We start from the raw sequence: 23416 nt of genomic DNA, 5'->3' as shown, positions 1-23416 counted from the left end.
GCGTATAAAGGCTTTCAACAAGAAGTATCTATTTCAGGCCCTTTGAATGAGTGTGTTACTGTAAACCACCCGCTCAGGTTAGAGAGTTCATTGGCTCGGAAGGCCGTGAGCGGAGGAAAACCTGCAACTGTCTGGGACTTCCTGTTTTTGGATGTAAACACTTTTGCAGCCAGGGTTTTCCTCTGTGTTGGAAAAACAATCCATCCAATCTTTTTTATCTCAGCAAACAGCCTTCCCAGCGAGAAGAATGGTGACGCATGCCTTGAGCACGTTTTTAAAAAGAGAAGTAAGTCTTTTAAAAGGCTGGCAGGTGCTTTGAGTTTATTTCAGACCTTTGGACAGACATGAGAGAGGCATGATAGGAAATCCCTGGGAGGAACAAACTTGCCTGGCCGACGTGTCTGTCTGTCTGCCTTACAGGTCCCGGGACAATATCTGCTGACATCACCTCCTCTGGTCACAACTAGGTTACCTGCCAGGGATATTCCATGCCTGGATTTCTTGCGATTTGCTCACAGCTGTTGAGCAACAGTTGGGCATTGTATGAATATTTGCATTCATCGAGAGCTTTGCAGCAAATATCAGAACATAGCTATGTATCAGCATTTAACCAATTAAGTCTAGAAGAGTGAGGCAATTTTGCTCAGACCTTTTCAGTGTATTCAAAATGCGCGATCTGCAACAACGGATAAAAAATGATCAGGACAATGAGAGCATGTTTTCCAAATTTATTCAACGTCCATTCTTTTCGAGAGAAAGGCCTTGTCTTTTTGCTCCTTCACCAACAAACGAAGCATTAAAAACTGTCACTTAGAAAAATATACATTGGTATTAGAGCTGGAAATTTGAAAGATTTCGTGTTTCAAATATACATTTTTCATATAAAGAAACTACAAAAACAAGGTCAGACAAGGTGGCTTAGATTGAAGCTAGTTTGCGGAGAAGAAACCAGGAGAGCAAGCATCCAAAAGAAGGCACTGTCTTTGTCCAGACTCCTCTTAAAGCTTATTGAGCCTACATTCAGCAAGTATAGATTTTAGTGTGTGCAGACGAGATGCGGAGAAAAGGTCAAGGGCAAGTCCAAGAGAAGATGGCTCTTCCCGTTGCTTATCCTCCCTTTTTTTGCCCTATCTAAGAAGCCACCGGTTTTCAAACTCGAGTTATATACAAGATAGCCCTGTTACTGCTACAGTGCTAAAAAGCTAAGGCTAGCTGACTTTGGAAAGGTCATCAGGTTGAAAGACAGCGGGGGTTGGGGGATTTTTTTCTTAAGACTAACCCTCGCTTTCCCACTCCTGAGTTCAGCTGAAAACCCAATAGAAAAACAACTAGGGTAACTGCTTTTTGATTTAAAGCAGTCGAATGTTCAAGGCAAAAGCATCCCTAAGACCGTACTCAATTCTTTATATCTTTATCACATTCCTTGTTTATCAAAACATTTTCCCTTTCAAATTTCATGAAACACTCATTCCCTCTCTCCCTCTTGCAACCCATCGTCATTACCATCTTTTCAAACATTTTCAATGTCCTCCAAATAGACAGTCTTTCAAACTCTCTTTATGAAATGATCAGTTCCTTTCAATCTGGTCAAGATCCAACTCTCCGCCGAGCTGGAAAATGTCCCTCTGGGTTCCACGTTCGCCTTTCCAAAGGGCACATTTACCCTGCACGATGCCTACGGGTGACCCGGAACGCGAGTCCATGCTGTAGGCCGAGTCGCTGTCCAGTTCCTCATATGAAGAGTCCTCTTCCTCCTCATCTCTTGTGACTTCCTGCCGTGGTTCAAGGCCCAGCTCTGACACGCTGGTGAAGACCGAATCTGGTTGGCTGGTCGTTTCAGACGAGGGAGGAGGGACGCTGGCTTGGCAGCTCTCTGTCGATGAGAATCCAGGGCAACTCAAGCTCTGAAAAGTCTGAAGTTTCTATATAGAAAAGATAAACAGGAAAAGAAGTGCTTAGGTTACATAACTTTTGGTTTGTCCAAGTTAAGATTATGTTTTAGGTTCACTTAAAAGAGCTGTAAAATTAGGCAGATTTGTCAGGGTAAGTCAAGCTTGGGGCTTTCCAGAAATGTCATTTTGCAATTGAGTTTCTGTTCAGGCAGCCAAAAACCTGGCCTTAAGTTTAACTGACGGCAAGCGAACACGTAAACATGCAAGCGCAGAAGCACACTAAGTAGCAACTGTGACACATACAAAGAATATGAAAATGTTTTTGGACCGTTAAGTAAAACACCTATCACTGACACAAGCTGTCAGCCACAAAAAGCCCTAAAGTTTCCCTTTCCTGAGGTGCATTTATCACTTTTCAGCCACCCAGACACATGGCATAACAAGGGACTGTGTGGAGGGGTGCAATTCTTTAGTGTTATTAAAAAGGATTTTACAGTTCACTTTCAGTCCTGAGCTTTAGGTGGAAAATGTCTAGGATGAAGTCAATACTTGACCTTGAGTTTAATTTACAAAGAGGTTGTATCCTGATTTGCTCTCATAGATCTCCCATACTGGATTCCTCTCTGCAACAAAGAGAGGGGCAGCCATGCAGAGCTTTGAAGGGGTTAATGATCTCTAGAGTGCCCCAGCAGCAGATGTTGGAGGCATGGAGGTGAATAGAGATGAGGTTTTCCCTTTAGAGCCTTGGCTTACATGACAGACACTTCTAATGTTCCCTAGCATGTGTTAGGACATTGCTTTTCCATTTACAATGAACTGGGAGTCTCCCTTTCTTAAATCTCCTTTCAGTTGGCTTGCTCTCGCACTGCTCTGATTTAGCACAGGGGTGGGGGCGGGGGGTGGAAATTACCATAGGACTCTGGCTGTCCGAGTTAAAAGCTACCTAACCTTTATGTGGATTAACTTTACATACAAGCTGTGCGAGCACAGGACACTTAATCTACAATCACACCAGGTGATCATGTGAATCGTGGGAGGCCTTTGCTGCAGTTACCCCACTGGCATGGAAAGGGGGATTTCTATGCCCTTACTCTCTGTATTCGCCCCTCCGGTATTACTCTACTACTAATTATCACAGCGGAGGAGAAGATGAGGGGGTAGTTTCTTCCCAATATGCTTTCTATACGTTCCACTATGGATGGCTTGGATTTGGGAGGGTCTGGCAGTTTGGGGGAGATCAGGGTAAGATTTAAGCTGTGTACCCTGCTTTGTCTGCATTTTATTTCTCCTTGTGTATACACTCGAACATATGGAATACATCCCCATACACACTAACCTCACGAACCATTACCACATATGTAGGCACTCATTACGTCAGGGCTTACATTACCTACTACCCTGACCAGGAGTTGGGTGGGTTATTTTCTTATTATATACTACAGTGAACTATTTAAGGAGATGCCAAAGGATCCAGTGCATGAAAAAAACAACCTGATTTCAAACAAATGGTCACAATCTGTAAACAAACAAAGGTGTCAGGATGTGATGTCACTGTCACCAGTCTGGGCAGAAGAACTCCATGGAGTCTGAATAAATTTGAGATGCTCATCGAATGAGATTTGTACAAATATGAAAACATTCTCTGGGATGTTTATTGCGTTTTAGTAAAAGCTATAAAAAATAAGTTAAAAAAATTTAAAAGGAATCAAAAATTGAGCACAAAATTAAAGACTATTGGAGAAAATGATAATAGTGTCCTTGAGAAATAATGACAAAGTAATTATGGACAATAGGCATTCACAACCTGGAGCTGGTACAGTTTTTAACCATTGTGTGTGTGTGTGCGAGTGTGTACGTGCAACATGAGTGTGCGGGGGTACCACACATGCTGTTTTGAGTGAGTTCATGTATGTCTGTGGACATGTCTGACCACCAACACATCATCGCAATTGAACCAGATACAACTGCAAATCTTTAACATGTGTGTGTGGGTAATAGAAAAATGTAGGACCATTCAGATGCGAGTGCGGGAAATAGGAAAAAAGCCATTCGCCTTCTCGACTTTTAGCCTCTTTCTTATATTTGCTATACAATTGAGAAGTCAAGAAGTTCAGAAAATGCTTCTGAACAATACAGATGGCAAAAAAAATTCAAATTCAACAACTTGCATACTCCCTGCATTCAACAGCGTCATTCACATCCTCTGAGGGATATGACACATTACTGATACGAATTTAATTTAAAAAAGGAATCAGAATATAACGAGAACAGTCCCTGTAAAGTAGTTATCTACATCATGGGGTCTACTGGCAACTGTTTTGGGAGAAGAGAGGAAGCACAGGCAAAATAACCAAGAGGTTAGGCAAATATCCTCTTGATAATTTGGTCAAACAACAAACAACATCCTGTAAGGCACTATGGAATAAATACAACGTATCACTTGACTGCCCTTCTACATTATACAAGACATGAAGAGGTGACAACTAGAGCTAGAAGCTGACATATTACAATCCGGGACTCTTTGCAGCATCAGAAGCAATGAGTAAATGTCTTTGGATTAACTTTATTTTGAAATGAGGTCAGAAAAACAACATCCAGAAATACGCTGCTCAGAGGGAGACAGACAAACAGACATCCAACAGTTAAAAAAAGCAATTGAGCGAAAGAGCAAAAGAGCAAGCAAGGAAAGGAAACTTTAACTTGTTCCTGACATCCCAATTATTGACACTCACACCTGTATCAATCATTTTGTTGTTTTGTTTTTTTTTCGTTCACTGTATCACATAAAGAATGCATGGCGGATACCGGCAAATGTCTGGATTGCATCGGTTGGATTAAAAAAGCATGTTGAAAAAGATAACATATGATTATCGGGATAACTGCTAGGATTACTGGTGACCTATGCGGCTACACTTCTGTGATACATTGTTTGAACGTTGAGCAAATCACAGCATTTCACTACAAAACAGACATCAGAGCATCCTCCAACCTAGGTGTCCCATAATGTCCCCTATGATCACCCTGTCTGCTATCCCAGAAATGGAAAGAGATGGAGAGTAGAGGGGAGCTAAAACTTAGAGGACATTAATAGACATTTTAATGCGAGGAGAATTCATTCCTTCCTGCTGCCATTTCTCTCCCAAATGCAAAACGTTTACGGCCATACAACCCTTGTTTTTAGCCGTACCACCCTGATCCCTGAAGCTAAGCAGGGTCAGCCCTGGTTAGTACTTGGATGGGCGACCGCCTCGGAATATTAAGTGCCATAAGATTTGGGGGCGGTGTAGCACAGGAGGTAGAGCAATCGTCTTTGGAACCAACCATTCCTGGTTTGATTTCCGACTCCTCCTAGTGTGTTAAAGTGTTTTTGAGCAAGACTTTGAACCCCGAACTGCTTCCCTGGCGCTGGTGGACGACAGCCTACTGCTCATGGTTCATCCATGATGGGTTAATTGCAGAGAACGAATTTCCCCATAGGGATTAATAAAGGTTAAATTGTTATTATTAACAAACAAATCATGAATCCTTCTTCCACCACTTCTAACACAGCAAAGCTGACAATGGCCTCTGATAGCCTGACACCGTCAAGTGAGGATCACAGCTCAATTAAATGAATCAGAAAAGACCATGCCAGCCAGGCCACCAAGTGCTAACTTTGCCAGCAATCATTCAGCAGGTGGCCTTCAGTAGAGTGATAACATTGTGGAAATGACCATTTTCTACACCCAGAATGAGGAAGAGCCAAGGGGGAACGAACGTTCAGGAATGCAAACATTAACGGACAGGGGAGTGAACTAATGATCGCTGAGTATTCCACGTTTCACGTGTAAACTTCCATCATTGCTGATGTCTAACTAAAGCAGTTATAGATCAGTCACAGGATGTCATTGGATGATAAAAAGCCATCGCTTGCACTCGTATTTAAGGATAAGGAATATTGAATTTTTTAACAAAGTTCCACTGACGGCACACATGGGGGACTTGTTATATTTGGACCACTGCAGGTGGACAGCCCATCATATGAAACAATATAGATATCAATACTGTATTTCATAGAAATTCTAGTGTGCTGTATAAGTACTCATTGTGGAAATATTTTGGGTTCAGGTGGGACTTGGAGCATACTGAGTGTACCCATTCAGTGTTGATAGTTGCACTATAAAATACATTGATTTGAGTAGCAATTGGATGTGAGTCTAAATAATCACTTTATCTCTGGCCAAGATTCTCCAGCTGCCTGCTTTCTGCAAACAATGATAAAACTTAGCGCATTGAGCAGTGAGAAAGATGCAAATCTATACTGGATGCTACCGGTTTCATAACAAAGCATATTTCTACATGTACACTCTTGATATATACATGTACTTTGACCTGAACAAGCTGTAGACTTGTTCAAGTCCACATTGTTGAACTTGATTGTTGAAGTTAAACTTGAAGTGAGAAGGTTTTTGTGTTCTTACTGAAAATAATTTTTCTTGCTCACTATATATGTATATATAGATAGATAGATTGATAGATAAGAAGTATATATCTGAAGTAAGCAATCCAACCTGCATGACATGCCGTGTTCCAGTGCTACTGAGTGTATGCATTCATGTCATCATGTCATGCGTATTTGTTGAACAAAAAACACGCATTTGGCCCTACTTGTTAAATCGCTGGGAAATCTCAGAAAGAATGGTCTAAAAACTGCTGCAGAGACACACTATTGCGCTCTTGCATTCCTACAGACAGAGGTAACGTTGAACTTGCTGTGGGTGTGTTTGTTTGTGTATCTGCGTATGAATGTGAGATCAGTGCGCTTGATTTTCCCCTCTTAGTAGCTGGCATGACTAGAGGAAACATGCCAACAAGGCTCCATTACCAAAGGCTTCTCGATCCCACCCTGGGTGTAGAGTATCACAATCAGATGTACAAATGTTTGGGGACATGCTTTTAAGACAATCACCTGATGTTGCTTTACAATTGTGAGTCGTGAAAGGACAAATATTCAATAGTGCTCTACCGTAAAGGAATGAATTGAGGAGGAAAATGTAGAAAAACAAGAGGATACGAGCCAAGTACTATGACAAGTTCTAAGCCAGTACAGTATGTCTGAGCACAACCAGCTTAGTGTTGATACTACAATTGAAAGTAAGACTAAACTGGGAGACAGTCAGGTGGGAAGAATTAAAAGGAAAATCTAAACTTGACAAAAGAAAAATCCTAATAAGGAGTTCGGCCACCACAAGACCTTCATTCTGTTTTGCCGTAGATTCTTCAAATCTCTGAGACCCTGCAGGAGGGGTGGAACCCAAATCTTCAGAAAAGTAATGGTTGATGGTTTTGAGTCTTCAGTCCAAAGTCTCCCAAAGGAGTTTAAAAGCCAAACCATATGCGTCCTATCAAATTGCGACCATATCAACATTCAGACCTCTCTGCTCCATTAGGACATGTGCTTTGAGGGTTTTCGTAAAATATTAATCATATTCCCTATTTAATGTATCACCCTATTCTTAGTTGTGATCTGAAGGTTTGTTTTTGGATGAATCCAAATCTTCTGAAAATTCAGGAAAGATCATTGTTGTCCCATTTACTTTGCCACCCGGCTATAGCGCCAATTAAAAAAAGTTATTGCAGTAGACCAATCAAAAAAAAAAGTGAATCATTGTGCAAGACGTGATTAAAGGATCAAATTAAGATCTCTCTGAGCTCCATTAAAATACCAGAATACTGACAGACATTAGAAGAGCATGTCATTAAAATACTTGTACAGCTATTTTTGGTTTTGACTCTGTCAGGGGTCATTTCTAATCGGCAAGCGTTCCGCTGATTCTTCTGTGCTTATGTAAGGCCATATGTATATATTTTTTGATTTTCTTTCAATCCTGAATCCTGTAATCCCACTCGCTTTGTTCTTTATGACAAAGTGATGAAGCAGTACAGGGAATCATGGACAAAAGTATGTGTAGCTGTCTAGGAGAGCAACAAATTAATACTGATGGGTTCAACCTTTATTGTGACCATTTATCCAAAAGAGTAAATGAAATTATACCTGGGGCCGAGATTTTTAAAGCAGCACTAGGCAGCATGACCGAACATGAGGAATGCCTCCATATGTAAGCACAGCTCTCCTAGCTGTAGGCTGCTGGCCTCGGACCGACGACCCAGAAAACTAAATTCAACTTGATTTAATCCAGTCTCCGATCCATTTCAGACAGAGGCTTAGTTACATTTGAAGAGATCTTAGAACTTCTTCTAGGTCTGGAAACAAAAAGGCACTTGTCTCTGTGCTCGCTTTGCTGGGCCCAGAATTAACAAAAACCAAGAGGGGACATTTTATAGTATTAGAACAGGATTAGAAGTAAGCCAAGCTAATTTATGTCTAATCAGCTAAGGAAAGCAATCCCATACTTTCATTAAAATGACTCTACAGGGTATGTCCATGTGTTCTCAACAGGTGTTCCAACTAACCTGAGTCATCTTTGCCAAGTCCAGGGATGGACGCTGCTCTTGGGCATCCTCCGGTCGTCTTCGCTTCATACCAATCTTTTTGTCATTTAGCACGCAAGGCTGAGACCTGCTTCGAGAGAGACAGCCCATGTTCCCAGCTCTCTGACCAGACCGTCGTCCCAATTCTGGGGTGGAGTCTGGGGAGCTGGCCTCTGAAGCTTCCTCTGTCTGGAGCTCAGGCAGGCTGATTTGCTCATGTGAGAGAGAGAGAGGTCTGAGTAAGTGGTTATGGTGGGAGCTGTGGTACTGTGAGGCAGGCGAGGTAGGGGAGACTGGGGAGGCAGTGAATTCGGGGTGGAATGGCAACCGGTGGCTGAAGAATGGTATGTCCAGGGATCCATCTGAAGAGACACTGGAGCGAGAGGGCAAACTGAAGCTTGAGCTACGCTGCATGGTAGGGCAATGACCGCCATTAAACCCTCCACCCCCTCGGACACTTCCCCCGCTGTGGCATCTTCGCTTCTCCACTGCAGTCCACACACGTGAGCCTTGAGGCCTCCAAGACGATCGAAACCCGGTGAATTCATCGGAAAGGGACAAAGAACGACACTGTCGTTTGCTCGGCGGTGCTGTGGGGACCTGGTTGGTGGCTGCAGTGATGTAGTGTGAAGTGGCAGTGGGGGTGTGGGAATGGGATTTGGCCACGCTGCCGTCCCCGAGGCTAAGATCTCTTATCAGACTGGTGATTGCAGTAGTGTTGTTCGGCTCCTTGGACCACTGGGCCCCCAGCTCAGGTCTCACATCCCACAGGCTCTCTAAGCTGGCACCAGATTGGCAGGAAGCCTTTCGCTGAATTGAAGAGCTTCGCCCCAAGTTCAGCCACCTATCTGCCTCTGCAAAATTCAAAAAAGACAGAATCTGACATTTATTTCTGTGCAATACATACCTATAAGCAAACTATTGATTATATTACGAGATGAAAATTCACAAAGGGTCTTTTTAAATTGTTGAAGAAACAAGCACGAAGAAACATAGCATGCATGGTGACTAAACATTTCAAACCAGCGCTGCTCGTAGTTTACTAAACTGAGGAATAAAAATGACAAAATGATGAAAAACAAACACAGTGGCATTTAAAAATTGAAAATCAAGATGTCAGCGCAAAAGACACCAAAAGACACCAAAAGACAAGACTGAAAGGATTTTTAAGAAAAAGTGATAATACTGTTTCACTACTTAAGTCCTGCTAGAAAATGACAGCATGATTTCCCAAAGACCAGGAAGTAAAACCTTAAGTTGAAAACACTTCTAAAAAAAATTCTAATAGTTCCTTTGTCCTGAAGGAATATGTCCATTTTCCAGTTTCCCCGCTGAGAGAGCGGAAGAATTTTTATCACAGTCTTTTTCATTTAAACATCAACCTGCAAGAAATGTGGATATTACAAATCTTAGTTGTTATGATTAAGATCAGCTTGTGCTATAAATCACACAAATAAATGAAGTGTTAAGGTAGATGTGGTTTGCAAGCAGTAAGATTTGCCAGCACTTTGCACAAACTGGTCTATCACAGAGTTGTGGGTGAGAAAACACCTACAATCAAGTGCCTGGAGTGAAGTTGGAAACCGATTGAAACGTTTGGCAAAAAGACCTTCCTACTGATCCAAATCCTGTCCTTTTGGACTGTGTTCCCCAATTTTGGCATGCTCCCTTGTAGTCTGGTGGATGGAAATCATTGTTTTGGGCGGACAAACAATGCATGGGGGCTGCAGTGATGACCTGACAAGAATGTTAGGAAAACAACTCGACAAAAGAGAGAAAGGGACCAACTTCAAAAGGCCTTCCTTTCAAAGTAAGCGAGAAAGTACTAGTTGAATTAACAAGACGTGCTAGACAATACTGACAGTGGATATGGTGAGCCACAAAACTCTTAGTAATGTCAACACGTCTGCCTCCAAAAGTAAAAACAGGATAGTGCGTGATCATGCAAGTGTGAGCTTGTATAGTTGTATTTTAGTGTCTTTTGACACATGGGGTAATTACTACTATACTAACAAAGCCAATAGGACATTGTTGACACAGACAACAGCATATTCATTTACGATGACCTCCCATGTGCAGCACTGCATGGAGGCAGGTGCACCGGGATTATGAAAGGGGGATGAGTGACTGATTAAAGGGTAAAAGTGAGTGACCAACCAGTTGGTTGACAGAAGGAATGAACAATTAAAGAGAGGGTTACAGGCTGGGGCATTTCAACTAACCAAAGGGTTCAAAAATCCACTGTTTCACTGTCAACCTCTTGACAGAGCACACAGAAAAGAAAACAAAGGCAGCAAAAAGAGATATGTTACCTGCAGTTCCACAGGAGAAGAGGGTAGTCCCTCTGCTCATGGTGTGGAGCTCACGCTGTATGGCAGTGAAGGAGATAAAAAATTGAAAATTAAAAATGGGGAACTAGAGTCCAACATATTTGCTATGATAACTGCAAATATTTAGAAAAATCAAGGTAAGAATTGGACATCCATTATTTAACTATGGTATGTATTCTTTGGTATTAAAACTTATTTAGCCAGAGTGACCTCGACTTTTGGAAAGCGTAAGGATTGTTATAACATAAACATAAATCAAACTTCAGCACACAGTCAATCAGCTGACCAATAACTCATTGTGAAACTTAACAGAAGAACAAAGAAAACTCTACTAGCTCATAATCCTTTAAAATTTACTTCATTCCCCAAGGAAATCAGTCACTATGATTTAAGGTCATATTATACATTATTCAAGGAGGCAGTGGCATTGTCTTAAGATGTATTTTTTGATTCTAAAGGAGTTTGCTCACCAAGTGTTTATCATGCATAAAACTTAGCACAGATAAAATGAATAATACCCCATGTTTTAAAATCAAATGGCGAATCCTAAAAAATCCCCATATCTATGAAGAGGCAATTTTTGTTTTAGTAGTGAAGAATTAAATCAAAGTTGTGTATGCAGATATAGTTTGGGCAATGCAAATTCCACCGGGGCAGTTTTCTTAAAACTGCATCAACAGAGGGAGCTTGGTGCAAGGAATCACCATGGAATCGGGCTGATATAAATGATCAAACTGCAATTATTCTTGATATTTATCAATTTCCCTCTAATTTGAAGTAAGTATTATGAGAAAATAAGGGTCTACTTCAGTTGGATATCCAGATATGAAATGGCTATTGGCCACTGCGGAGGGCTGCTTCTTCTAGGTTTATTACTTTACCGCCACCTCAAGTAATTCCGAGAACAAAAGAAGAAAGGAGCAGTAAACGGCAATTGCTTGACTTCTGGTCAGACACCTATCCCCTCTCATAACCAACCAGTTTGATATTTAAGAATGCACGAAAATGTATGGATCTATACTAAAGGTCTAGAGGTTTAACAATTACTACATTTGTGTGACATGTATGCAAAATATGTATATGGCGTATATGGCCTACGTGTCACAAGTGACCTGTGCTCTCCATGGTAAAAGGACAGTTTAAATGTTGTTTAATGTACAAACGGGCCTGAAAGAGCATAAAAACTAGGATCTTAACATTTTATTTCAAATAGTACATAGCCCTTTGGCTTTATTGGATGACTGAATGTGTTCCTTGCACACTTTTCTCCTATTTGGTGTTGAAGAGATGGTGGTTGAGAGTGCGGTTAGATGTCTGTGAATTGGTAAAGAAACGTTTTATTTCTCCACTCATTCGGGTTTGGGTTGGTTGAGTCCATTAACACAGCTGTGTTCATAAAACAAGCAGTTTAAAAAGTTGTTTGGTTGTCACCTTGCACACACATGGAACAAAACTGACCTTTATGATGTCGCTGCACAGACATCTTTATTTTTGTTTGTTTCAATTAAATAACCCATCCTGCTGATGTTATTCACAGGCAAACGTAGTACTGTCTGCAATCACTTCACCCTGCGCTTTCCTGTGGATTGTAGCTTCAGCTTGGCATTTGCTTTGAAAATAAGTGTTTCGTAACTTCACACTATTATTGAATTGTTGGAATGTGTTAACCTAACTAGCTGGAGGGCTGTCTGTGGCGCCATACTACATGCTGAGTAAAGAGCCTCTATCCCCTCATCTTACTATCACGACTGTGGTAAATGGATACATTTCCCCAACTATTGGTAAATCAGATTAAAAGACCGCTGATGACAAGTCAGTAGTCAGATAACCATTAGTCTAGTGTTGCAAACACAATACTTATGTAACATTGGTATGTTAAAAAGTATACAGTTACCTTCTGAGTAATACTGCAACATCAGCTCAAATGGTAATTTCCTCACACTGATGGCAACACTGCTAAGTTACGACAAAATTGTCCTAACTTTCTTGATAAGGTACATTTTAAACAACAATTGAATGCAGGAAGTACGTAAAGTATTTTCAAACTTTTGAAAGAGCTAAGTTGGCAACCTTTCTCTGAGTTTTCCTTGCGCTTATTTGTGTGTAAATGATAATTCTACTGTAGATACAGATGATGTGCTGTGACTGCTTGCAAGACAGCAAGTGAGATGAGTTTTCTTGTCAGATACAGGCAGCTAAAGAAAACATTAATCATTATCACAATAAACAATCTACTTTGTGTATTTGTGAGTGTGTTTGGATGTCTACATCTATGACATGCGGTTATGCACTAATCCAGTGCAAACACTGACAAACCCAAAAACAAAGTTAAGACCTGTAACTGCTACAACGGTTCCTCAATTTGAATCTCAGGAGGTTGCAATCCTCTCACCAGCTGTCTCTCGATGGTCCTGGACCTTACATCATCGACACCCTTCTTCTTTTCCAGTGTTTTTGAGAAAATGATCACCATGGTAACATGTAGCTCTGCTCCAGCCTGTTCGGGTGCAGGAGAGGGCCTCGAGCAGCCATCTTAGAGCAGGGTGTACGGAAGATAGTGGGTGAAACAGATGGCTGTCTGGTGACCTCCCATCTGCAGAGCAACTTCAAGTGTTGCTGATGACGGTGGGAGTAAATCTCTCGCTTTAGCCAGTCCTGTTTGAAAAGCGAGAGGGATAGAAACATGTTAACACCCATTTGAAATACCAACAATGCAGGTACAAAGGTTGCAAGACAAGAGTCCAGGTCCTGCATGCATCAATCATGGTCCTGTTTTGCATTATGTGCACACAGACTCTGCCAAATAAAAACAAACATGATGGGAGGAGCAGGGCACAGAATGAAACATTGCAAGACAAAGTCAGTCACAGGACAAGACTCAGCAGTTATTGCCCAAAGACAGGATGAAGAAATAGTACATACTTAAAAAGAGGAGTGATTCTCTCATTTGTTTGTGAAAACATATCTTCCAAAATATCCCACAGAGATGAGACTTGCTGTTTTGTGATATGAAATATTAGGGATATTATTTGCCCATCTGGCACAACCCTGCCCTTGACAACAGCTTAAGTTTTTCACACTTTGAAGCCTATGCAAAAATAATTATATTTTTTAATACTAAAGGCAAAATTAAGACAAAATGGCTCGCAACTGTAAATATAAATAAATGCGACAACTGTGCCTCAATTTGGTGCCATATGGTGTTGGAATCAAGTCAAATAAAAGTTAACTGATGAAAAATATGGTCCATTAGAGGGAAACGCGTGCTCCACGAGTAGAACACAGCTCTGTTTGCAGGGCTGAGGTTTTTTTTTTTTTTTTTTTGAACAAGCACCATCAGGTCATAGAGCAAAAATATAATCTGCAGACTTCATCGGAAAAAGTGTGTGAATTAATTTAGCCTTTATGAATCAGGTTTCTTTCTGGCATGAGAAGATAACCCTGTATGTCTATACTTGCAGTGACACACAGGACATATATTACGTCATTCATTATTTGCTAGAAGAACATTTTCATAGGCTTTCGTAGACAAACTATGTTACTCAGGGGTTAATTTTTCCTAGCCAACATATTTCACTTAGAAAACATACGGTAATGTAAATGTGGAACTCAGACAGCTTCCTCTGGACCTCCCTCCCATCCCATGTCTACAGATGTGGCTAAGGCACAGAAGTAGAAAAAGAAACATATATGGAACTATGGTTGCTTCATCAACTGCTTACGTAAAATCACAGATGGCAAATACAGACAGTAGCAGCTGGCGTAACATAAACTTAGAACACTTTTATATTTAATGCAGATGACCCATATGCTTTGTCTTGTAACAAGCATGCCTCAACATGTCTGCTTTGCTCAGTCTATAAGATGAAATGGGATTGATCTTGATAGAACACTGGCAGATTCATGTACCCTGTTATTACATTTCAGTGGGTAATAAAAGCAGTGGGAATGACCTTGGTAATGACCAACCACCCAACCTGGTTTACATCAACATGTATCATAAGATAAAAAAAAAAAATCCAAATTATGCATATTTCCATCGATGATGTTGCATGCAGAGTTACTGATGTGCAATTGAAGATTACAAATTTTCATTGTTTGGACATGTCACCTCCAAAAATGTAACCAATCCTGTAGAATTCGTCTTGTACTCTTGATTTCTGTTACACGTACATGTTTCTTACTGATCAGTCATTTTATGTGAGAAAACGATGACCTTGTGAGTTTTCCATTTGTAGCGAGCGGTGAAAAACTTGTAGCGTGACATGTTTGAGTCAATTTGCCTTACTTGACATTGCGCATCCTGATCAGAATCAGAATCAGAATTGCTTTATTCGCCGAGGAATTTTGCAACTAGAAAGAATGCGGTTTGGTTGACGATGCTTAACAGGCAACATGTAACAGGCACTGTTACATGCAGTGTGACTATTGCTCTGTCACATATAGCAATGGTAAAATGATATATTCTGTAATTCTAACTGGAAATTTACAGGTGGGTGGGATTCGGGGGTTGGGGCAATATCTTGATATGAGATTTTTTGTTGTATCTTTACATTATGTGATATTGCCAGCTTGTAGGAAAGTTAGCAGATCAAAGCATTGACTCTGATAGAATACACTAATTTGCAAGATTCAGTTTCTCCAATCAAATGTTGGCCAAGAATCTCTTTCTGCAATGGAATCTCCCTGTAACATATATTTTTATACAGAGTACGTACTTTTGCACTGTTGTCACAAAACAGAGAATATTTCAAGTGTGCACTGCAGTACATTAGGTTGATTTGACAACAACTTATCTATGTCAATAGCGAAAAGTGACAGATTGGAAAAAATTGATCACCCAGATGGATGTTAAACAAGCTTAATTCATATCTTTTATTCCTTCGTGTCATCCCAATTCGTTCCTTCTTCAAAAACCTCATGACTACATGAAGACTATAAATGTTTCATGGAGCCCAGCCCCAAACCAACAGCTAGCATATGACTCCCATTATCTCCATTTATCCCAGAGAGTCACTGGAGCACAACTGGGCCTCTGCAGGAAAGAGGGGCTAGTACTGGTGTTGGGAGTCAGAGGAGAGGGGAATGTTCTTCTTGATCAGTTTGAGATTACTTTACTTATTATGCCTGACAATGACTAATGGCTAAAGCAAGCAGTAGGGCCTGCATCTATATGTGAGAGTGGCAAGGGTATCACGTGTTTAGTTGTAATAGTTTGCTGTTTGACTGATTCCATTACATGCAAACACGCTCAGTCATGGCTATAACAGCACTGCCTCAGTGTGTGCGTACGAATTTGTCCGTACATGTTGCGTGCTTACGCTAACCTGCAGTGGGTGCCTGTGCAGTGACTGGCAAGCGGGGTCATGGGAGAGGGCAGACAGAGTGCAAATTCAACCCTCGAGCCATGCTTACTTAATGAACCAACGACTCATAATGGAGAAACCAGAGCATTATGCTGAAAGAACTGTAGAGCACCATTAGTAATGTGTCTACAAGTGAGATCACATTTTTATTGCTCCCGCTTGAAAATTTCTCACTGCTCACGGACTTGATTGTTTAACATGCTGTCAAATCCAGGAGGAAACTGATCGGTTTGCAGGGCAGATGTTTACCTATCGGCGGAGAAAATATGGACTTGAAACCTCAAAATCAGAGCCACAAATCAGACTTAAATTTTGTATGTACCATAAAATCCAGATGAGCACGTTGTGGAAAGCCCTTTTGAGCTTAGGATTGCAGCTGCAAAAAGTCTGTAAAACTGCCTCAAGCACTACCCAGGTAGAAAGTGTAAAAAAATAGTGTTGAATTACAAAAAAAAAAAAAAAAAGTCAGTAGTTACAGGGCATCTGTAGCCTGTACCATGTCTGCTTTGGGCCAGCAGCTACGAACTTTGCTCTATTAAAGCAAACCAGAATGTAAGGCACTGAACTAAATTTTGAGTCAAACAGATAATGTGACTTTCAAAATATAAAGCGACAATGCAACTGCCACAAAGTGTTCATTGTAGAGCAAGACTCATATGTTATCTCAAAGTTGTAATGTAAAGCTCAATCAAAGAGCAAACTGTAAAAATGACTGCTACCCTCTCACCCATCCTTAAAAGGTAAACTCAAACAGTTAAACAAGTTCTTGTTTATATCAAATGAATCACAATTTCAAAATAATGATCACGTTGTTCCAATTTGTAAATGTGAAGTAAACACCAGCTTGTCTGTCACAATCTGAAGAAGAATTGCTGGTACAGTCTGTTTCACAAACAAGATATTCAAATGCTTGTTCCAAGTGAAAATCAATTGAGCTCTGGCAGTCGGGAAGTGAAATTAGATTTATTGTCTGCCTTCGCAAAACCGTGTCCAAAGCGGTCAATGTAATACTGTCTGTCATATCGCCTTTAATTGGAACTCAAATGAGGCTTGATTGCTGACGATGAGCATTGGTATCGTAGGGGGTTGTAGCACGACCATGATTTGTGTTACAAAATTTGACCTTCATAGTTCACTTGAATCTGATAGTAATTCTGGTCAGATTTGTGGATGCTGGGGTGCAGACAGCAGCTCTTGGCACACAAAAGCTAGTGACTCAGGAGGGCACTAGAGAGGGCAGCTAAGATAATATGGCCCTTTGCCCAGGCTGTGATTTGTACAGGCAGATGAATAGAAGCCTATTTGGGGCCCCCTGAAGTTCTGTGATGGGGTGTTTAGTGTCCATCACCAATTGGCTCTGCTTATTGCATACTTGTGCGGAGCACGTCTGGTGTCAAACTTTGATCGGTGGCTACAACTGGGAAAAAGAAAAAAAAAAAAAATCATGCAAATTTTAAGGCTCAGTGACCGAACAAAATGGAAGAAAAAAAAAAAACATAAACAAACAATGGCGCAAGAGTCAACTGGCGCCGATTCTCTGGTAATACCAAAGTCTAAGTAAAGAATTGGAAAAAGTTTCCTCGCTCGTTGGTCAGTTTTTATGATGTGTTATGATGAAGATTAAGGATGGTAATTTTAATATGGCAATGGTAAAGGAATTCAGACGTTAAGAATAAATCAATAAATGGATTTTTACAAAATTCTAGTGCACTTAAGCCTTTTTGGATTTGGGGCATAAAATTAAGAGCTCTTACAATGGAAAGGCGCTGTGTGGATTGTTCATTCAATGTGAGCACACAGCCACCCCTCTCAACAGCAGTGAGGCAGAGGTCATAAAAATGGTCCTAAGGAGGTCAAGACATGCCATTGAATCCTCTGGCCATCACCCTAGTACCCACTAACAGGGGAAGGGTGGTCAAAAACAGAACACCATTGCATAACAAGACTTCAAAACTTCATAAACAATGAAACGGCCGCTCTGTCAAACTTTAAATTAAAATCGACGATGAAAATAAACTACTTTCGTGCTAGTGAAACAGTATGACTCATCTAAATCAAATCAACAACATTACACAGAGCAAAGAAAAATAAGTCAGCCAAAGGCACTTTAATTTTAACCACTTAACACTCTGCTTCTTCACACTGCTTACCCTGCAGAAAAGATATCAACGTGACATGCATTGCACTTCCCTTTTGAGTACATGGTTTATGCTTCCTGTGCAGTTGCATGCCACTGTTATATAGGGTGGGGAAGGCCCTGAATTCATTAACAGAGATTAAAAAGGTGGGGGGGTCAAATCCACAAGGATTTGTGATTGTGAAAAGAATGTACTGTGAAATAGTGCAATAAACTTAATCTCGTACACTGATTTTTTTTATAGTGGTAATGTGTCTTGTAATGACACAAAATCCAACATTAAAGGGGTTTTGTTTTTAAGTGAAGTTGAATTAGTATGATATTCCATGAATGTTCTTTAGGGCAAGTATCCTTCTGCTTCAAAAACCAGTTGCTTAATACAGTACACCCTATGAGGAATTGGTAGTCATGGAAACCAAACACAAAACAGAGGCGAACAATGACAAAGGATGATGAGAATAAAGCAGACATCATCCTGCCAGTTAAGTCTATCCGGACAACTCATAATTTCTTTATCAACGAATGTTTTGCCTCGGGAAACATGGCAATGTGAATTCAAGTTGCTGCTGACTGACAAACAACTCGTAGACACAATACAACTTGTCTGTTGTCTGGAGTGTATTCAGGGTTGGCCGACGGGTCTTGGACCAGTTCTGGGTAAATGACAATAGTTGACAGGCGTAGGATCAGGTGTTTTGATTTGAGAAAAAGAAGGTAAGGGGCCTCTTGCCCCCTGGAGTGACCCTCACATGCCATGACTCTCCATACATCAGGTACCCCACTAATTACACTACCCCTCCTTGCCTTTCCGCCTGTGGTTTCTTCTATTATCCATGAGTGCCTGTTCTGTTCTGTGCACACTAACCAGAGCCCTAATCCATCAGGGATACATTACATGGGAGCCTTCAACTCTGACTAGCAATCCTGGGCAATTGCTCAACTCTATAAGGGCCACCAGTCCTATGGAGAGCAAATAAGTGATGTTACATGGACCCACATGATCAAAAGCCAATAAAGTGATTCTACAGTAAAACAATGTTGTGTTGAAGTAGTGGTGGTGAGTTATGGGTGAGAATTGAGCACGTGTTTGGGTGGGAGAAGATCCGAAAGAAAACCATGAGCAGCATTCCAACGCTCCATTCATTCATTCATTCAAGGGCTGACTCCACCATATGGGCTCAGCATTGTGTGTAGAGATGTTCAAAAAGATTGTAAGGAGAGGTGCCCACCTACATGGCTGACAACCGTAAAGTGAAAACAGCATGTGAGTGACATTATGCAGAGCCTAATAAGGAGAAAGGTTACTGACTGAAAAAAAAATTCTTTAAGTTTAAGTTCAGTCGCGGCTTTAATGCATCATCAAAAAAGTCAAAATGTTATTCATCATGGAGGAGTTGTCAGTTTAGTTTTGAATTAGTACATTTTCAAGTAGCTAAACACACATGCGAACAGCCAGACTCATAACTGCCAGATGATCAGATATCTCACCTCTTGTTGAAATGTCTGGCTGCTTTAAATGCAATGTAGTTATTTGGATCGTGATAAGATATGCTGCTAACACAGCTAGGACCCTTTCATTTAACCTTAAGCCATACATTAAAAGAATCTCACACTTTTTATCTACTGAATGTTGATAGCCCAAGAAACATTAACATGATTTCTCTTCTCTGAAAACTACTTGTCACATGTCTGCCATCCAGCATAAAGGACCAACAGTAATGCAGGAGAAATGATTAAATCTCAAGTCATACGAAGTGTTGAGAAAGTGACTTATGAGTCTGCAGCACAACTGACAGAATGACTGACGTACCATTTTGAAATAAAAATCAAGAGTTCTGAGAAAAATAAGACGGTTAGAACAACTGGACCATATTTGCATCTATCGCTCTTTTTAAAACAAGGGACATTTCTAAAAGGGAAGCAAAATTGGTGGCAAATTTTGAGGATTACAACAATAATTTAACGGTGGTTTCAATCTATCATATTGCTTCTCATACTTGAAAAAACTGTCACGAAAAATTATCTTTTATAGTTTCCCTGTTACTTTTGAGTCAGGCGATGAAAAGACCTGCAGCTGTATGAAAAAGATGCAAACCTAAACCTAGCTCCATTGCATGTGATAGAATATTTGTAGAGGCTTACAGCTGCGAGTGTTGCAGTTCATTGTGCATGAAGGATTGCCAGGACCCACTCGCCCTATTCTCAAGCTTAGCTTTGCACAAACAACAAAAGCAAAAAAAAAAAAAAGACACCAAAGAAAAACGATGGAATACGTTACATAAAGTGACAGATTTAAATTAAGTAAAGCCATTGTGGTTAACTGCAAAAGTGCAAGGGAAGTGTAACAGTGTCACAGCAGAGTAAAACACAAAACAAAAAGTAATGCGTCTCAAAAAAAAATCAGTTGTTGTTATAATGATTTCCAGGGATGCAAAAAGAGAATAACTTGAATTAAACTAACCTGTGGGAGAGCTTTCCCTTCAATACATAACTCTAACAGGAACTTTTTGCCGCTGCCCTAATGAGATGTCATTCTTAAGATGACAAATTTAACAGAAGAATGCAAATCACCAAAGTCACCAAAAAAGAACTGTAACATTGACGCTGTTAGTTTTTAAATGTACTCACACCACTGGTGGCAAAATGAATTTAAAAACTTAAGATGACTCCTGTCAACCACAGCATTTAAAAAATAAGAATAATAAATAAATAAATAAAATCACAGCAAATCACACTGATAGTAGCTCAGCTATTGCATCCCAGAATGCTTTTCATCTTTAAGTAGACTCTGGTGCCTGTCTTGGGGGGTGGGGGAGTGCTTCTCTGGTATATGTGAGAATGCCTCTTTTCTTTCTTTTCAGCTGCAGGTCTTTGGCTCTGTGGGCGTCAAGACACCAGACTTACAAATCTATCATGTTAATGAGGAAGGAATATAGGCAAGGAACAGTAAGAGTGTGGAAACAAATAAACTAAGATAAATAACCGAAGTATGTATTTTCAACTCCCTGAAGCCAAGTGGTGTGGGTTTACACTGTTTGCAGCAGCAGCCACGACTGAAGGTCGCAGAAAAGAAAGGGAAGCTTCTCAAATGAATAGGGTAGCATGGGAGGCACACACAGGCATGGCTAACAACCCTTTTCTGGTAGCTTTGCATAATGCCTTAGGCCAGAGAACAAGTACAAGACAGAGAGCCACAGTATTAGAAGAATAGAAAGCCAAATGACACACTAACAGGGAAAAACAGGAAAAAGTGAGACTGAAATATACAGACAGACAAAAAGAGAGAAATTGAGAGAGGGGGGTGGCAGCATGTGCGTCAGTGGGTGAATTGAGTGAGTTGTACACACAGACAGAGAATGGACCAGTGGCTTGCTCGGCACACAGCTGCCCTCTGACAGAATGGAGCTCTAATAAGGCCTTTGCCTGTGACACAAAGACGTTGCAAATGTGCACAACTTAAGCAGACACAGTGGCCCTGAGTCAGTGTAAAATAAACCCTTCCTAACTATCATAAACTGTAGAAATGGTTTGTCTAAAACAAATTTAGAACCATAAAAGTGATGGAAAAAATTTGCACTCTGGTTAAAAACAAATTTATGCTGCAACTGAGCAAAAGAAGAAAATAATGCGGTTTGATTCTTCCTCTTTTGTAAGGCTGAGTATTTTCAAAGACCACCATTTTCAAGCGCTGACAATTATCTCAAAATTCAAAATCATAATTTCAATCTCTTTCATAAATATCTGGTTCATTTGGATTCATTACACAACTGAAGCGACAAAAGATATGCTCGGGACAAGATTCCCCCCAGACTAGGTAATATTTGAGAGGCACCCTTATCAACATCTCCTTTGACGCGATAGCTGACATCTTTATCTGAGTCTCCGCTTCACTTCCTACCCACACTATAGTGCTGCCTTTCATTTGAGAGAGTATTCTCTCACAAGTCGACCAAAGTAGCACGCCATCCTTGTGGGAAAAGAAGCATGGCTGCAATGGTGGCAGCAGGAAACATTTCCAGGTATTTTCAATTAGAGTACCCTGGTACTAAACCAGTTCTCCGTGGTTTACTATTTATGGTGTCCACAAGCATCGACCAGACAAGTGCAATATTAGAGAGGGCAAAAGACGTACACCAACTTCCTAACCCACATTTTTGTTGACTTGTAATGCATATATTTGTTGCAAAAATAACCCTGCCCTGTGATTCGGGCTGCCACCGATACTTCCAGAAGATGATAATGTATTTCAAGTATGTATAATTAAATTCTTATTACTATATAAAAAGCTAGCTTAGGCTTGTTGACATAAATTGTAAAAAGTCAATAAACTATATGTGCAATGTGTGACATGCAATCATACCATGCAATAATAATGTGCATGATATAGTCTATTTATTTATTTTTTTCATGTAAACTGAAGAGAACAACGATTGCCCTTGTTTGATGATTTTTAGGAAAAGCAAACAAAAAGGAAATCACTTAATCTGATTAACTATGTTCTGAAGAAGTTAGCACTGCCAAGAGACTACTTGATGAGGCGCAAGGACACAATGTGTGTCCACGCATGACCCGAACAGCCTCACGCAGACTGCGGTTTAAAACTTATTGTCACAGATGACATCGTGATAATAAGTACACAGCTTTGGAGATGCAGGGCTCACAGAACATAACCTGAATAGAACATATTTTTCTAAATACGACTGCTCACCTGGACACTTCCACAGCAGCAGAGTACTGCAACTAATAGTACTGATGCGATGTACACGCAGATTGATGCATCCCAGAAACTGCAGCTTTATGTGTCATTACACATCAATATATGAATTACTAAGGAAATAAAATTACAACCCACGGAGGGAGATACACAACGTGGATTGATTTTTTTTTTGCCTAAAGACGATCCAACAATGTTGTCAATGTAATGTCGAACCCGAGCAGTAGCAGACAACGGCAAACCTCAGATCGTGATTGAAGAAACAGGTTGACGACGTGATCCCTGACACGGATAGAAATGTCAGAATGAATTCCCGTCTACCTGGCCAGCAGAGGCTCTTTCGACGTTAGGTCATCTTTGAGAAGTCGGGGGTCGATTGTTGCAACTTTGAGAAAGTTGCAGCCGCAAGTACTACGTCGCCACCAACTCAGCGAGACTGCGAGCAGCTGAGAGCTCGCCGCCGCTTTCTGCTCTCAGCATTGATTGTAACAATATCCGCATTCGGA

The 23416-nt window shown here is 40.6% G+C and overlaps 1 protein-coding gene across 2 annotated transcripts; it reads right to left on the bottom strand.

The window, feature by feature from the left end:
• Positions 1-714: 714 nt before the first annotated feature.
• LOC147236635 (protein FAM53B-like) lies at positions 715-23367 on the bottom strand. Of its 2 annotated transcripts, none has more exons than XM_086171810.1 (5): positions 23232-23367; positions 13086-13348; positions 10676-10730; positions 8346-9217; positions 715-1922 (listed from the first exon to the last, which is right to left on the bottom strand). In XM_086171810.1, the coding sequence occupies exons 2-5, from the start codon at positions 13164-13166 to the stop codon at positions 1569-1571; spliced, it is 1362 nt and encodes a 453-aa protein (XP_086027936.1). In that variant the 5' UTR covers positions 13167-13348; positions 23232-23367; the 3' UTR covers positions 715-1568. The 2 variants fall into 2 exon arrangements, with proteins under 2 accessions (XP_086027936.1, XP_086027937.1); XM_086171811.1 differs by having other exon boundaries at positions 23153-23305.
• Positions 23368-23416: the final 49 nt, after the last annotated feature.

The sequence above is a fragment of the Fistularia commersonii genome, chromosome 2 (assembly GCF_037954325.1).
Source record: "Fistularia commersonii isolate RoL2024-O1a breed Wild chromosome 2, RoL_Fcom_v1.0, whole genome shotgun sequence".
Lineage (NCBI taxonomy): Eukaryota > Metazoa > Chordata > Actinopteri > Syngnathiformes > Fistulariidae > Fistularia > Fistularia commersonii.
The sequence above is the reverse complement of the archived record's forward strand: the minus strand, read 5'-3'. Positions and strand labels throughout refer to the sequence as shown.

Bases quoted from the DNA above. Each gene is read 5' to 3' on its own strand.
- LOC147236635 (XM_086171810.1), bottom strand. From the start codon at position 13,166: ATGGTGATCATTTTCTCAAAAACACTGGAAAAGAAGAAGGGTGTCGAT. The intron at 10,731-13,085 runs GTGAGAGGATTG...ACTGCCATACAG, and splicing joins GGACCATCGAGAGACAGCTG to CGTGAGCTCCACACCATGAG. The intron at 9,218-10,675 runs GTAACATATCTC...TGAATTTTGCAG, and splicing joins CTTCTCCTGTGGAACTGCAG to AGGCAGATAGGTGGCTGAAC.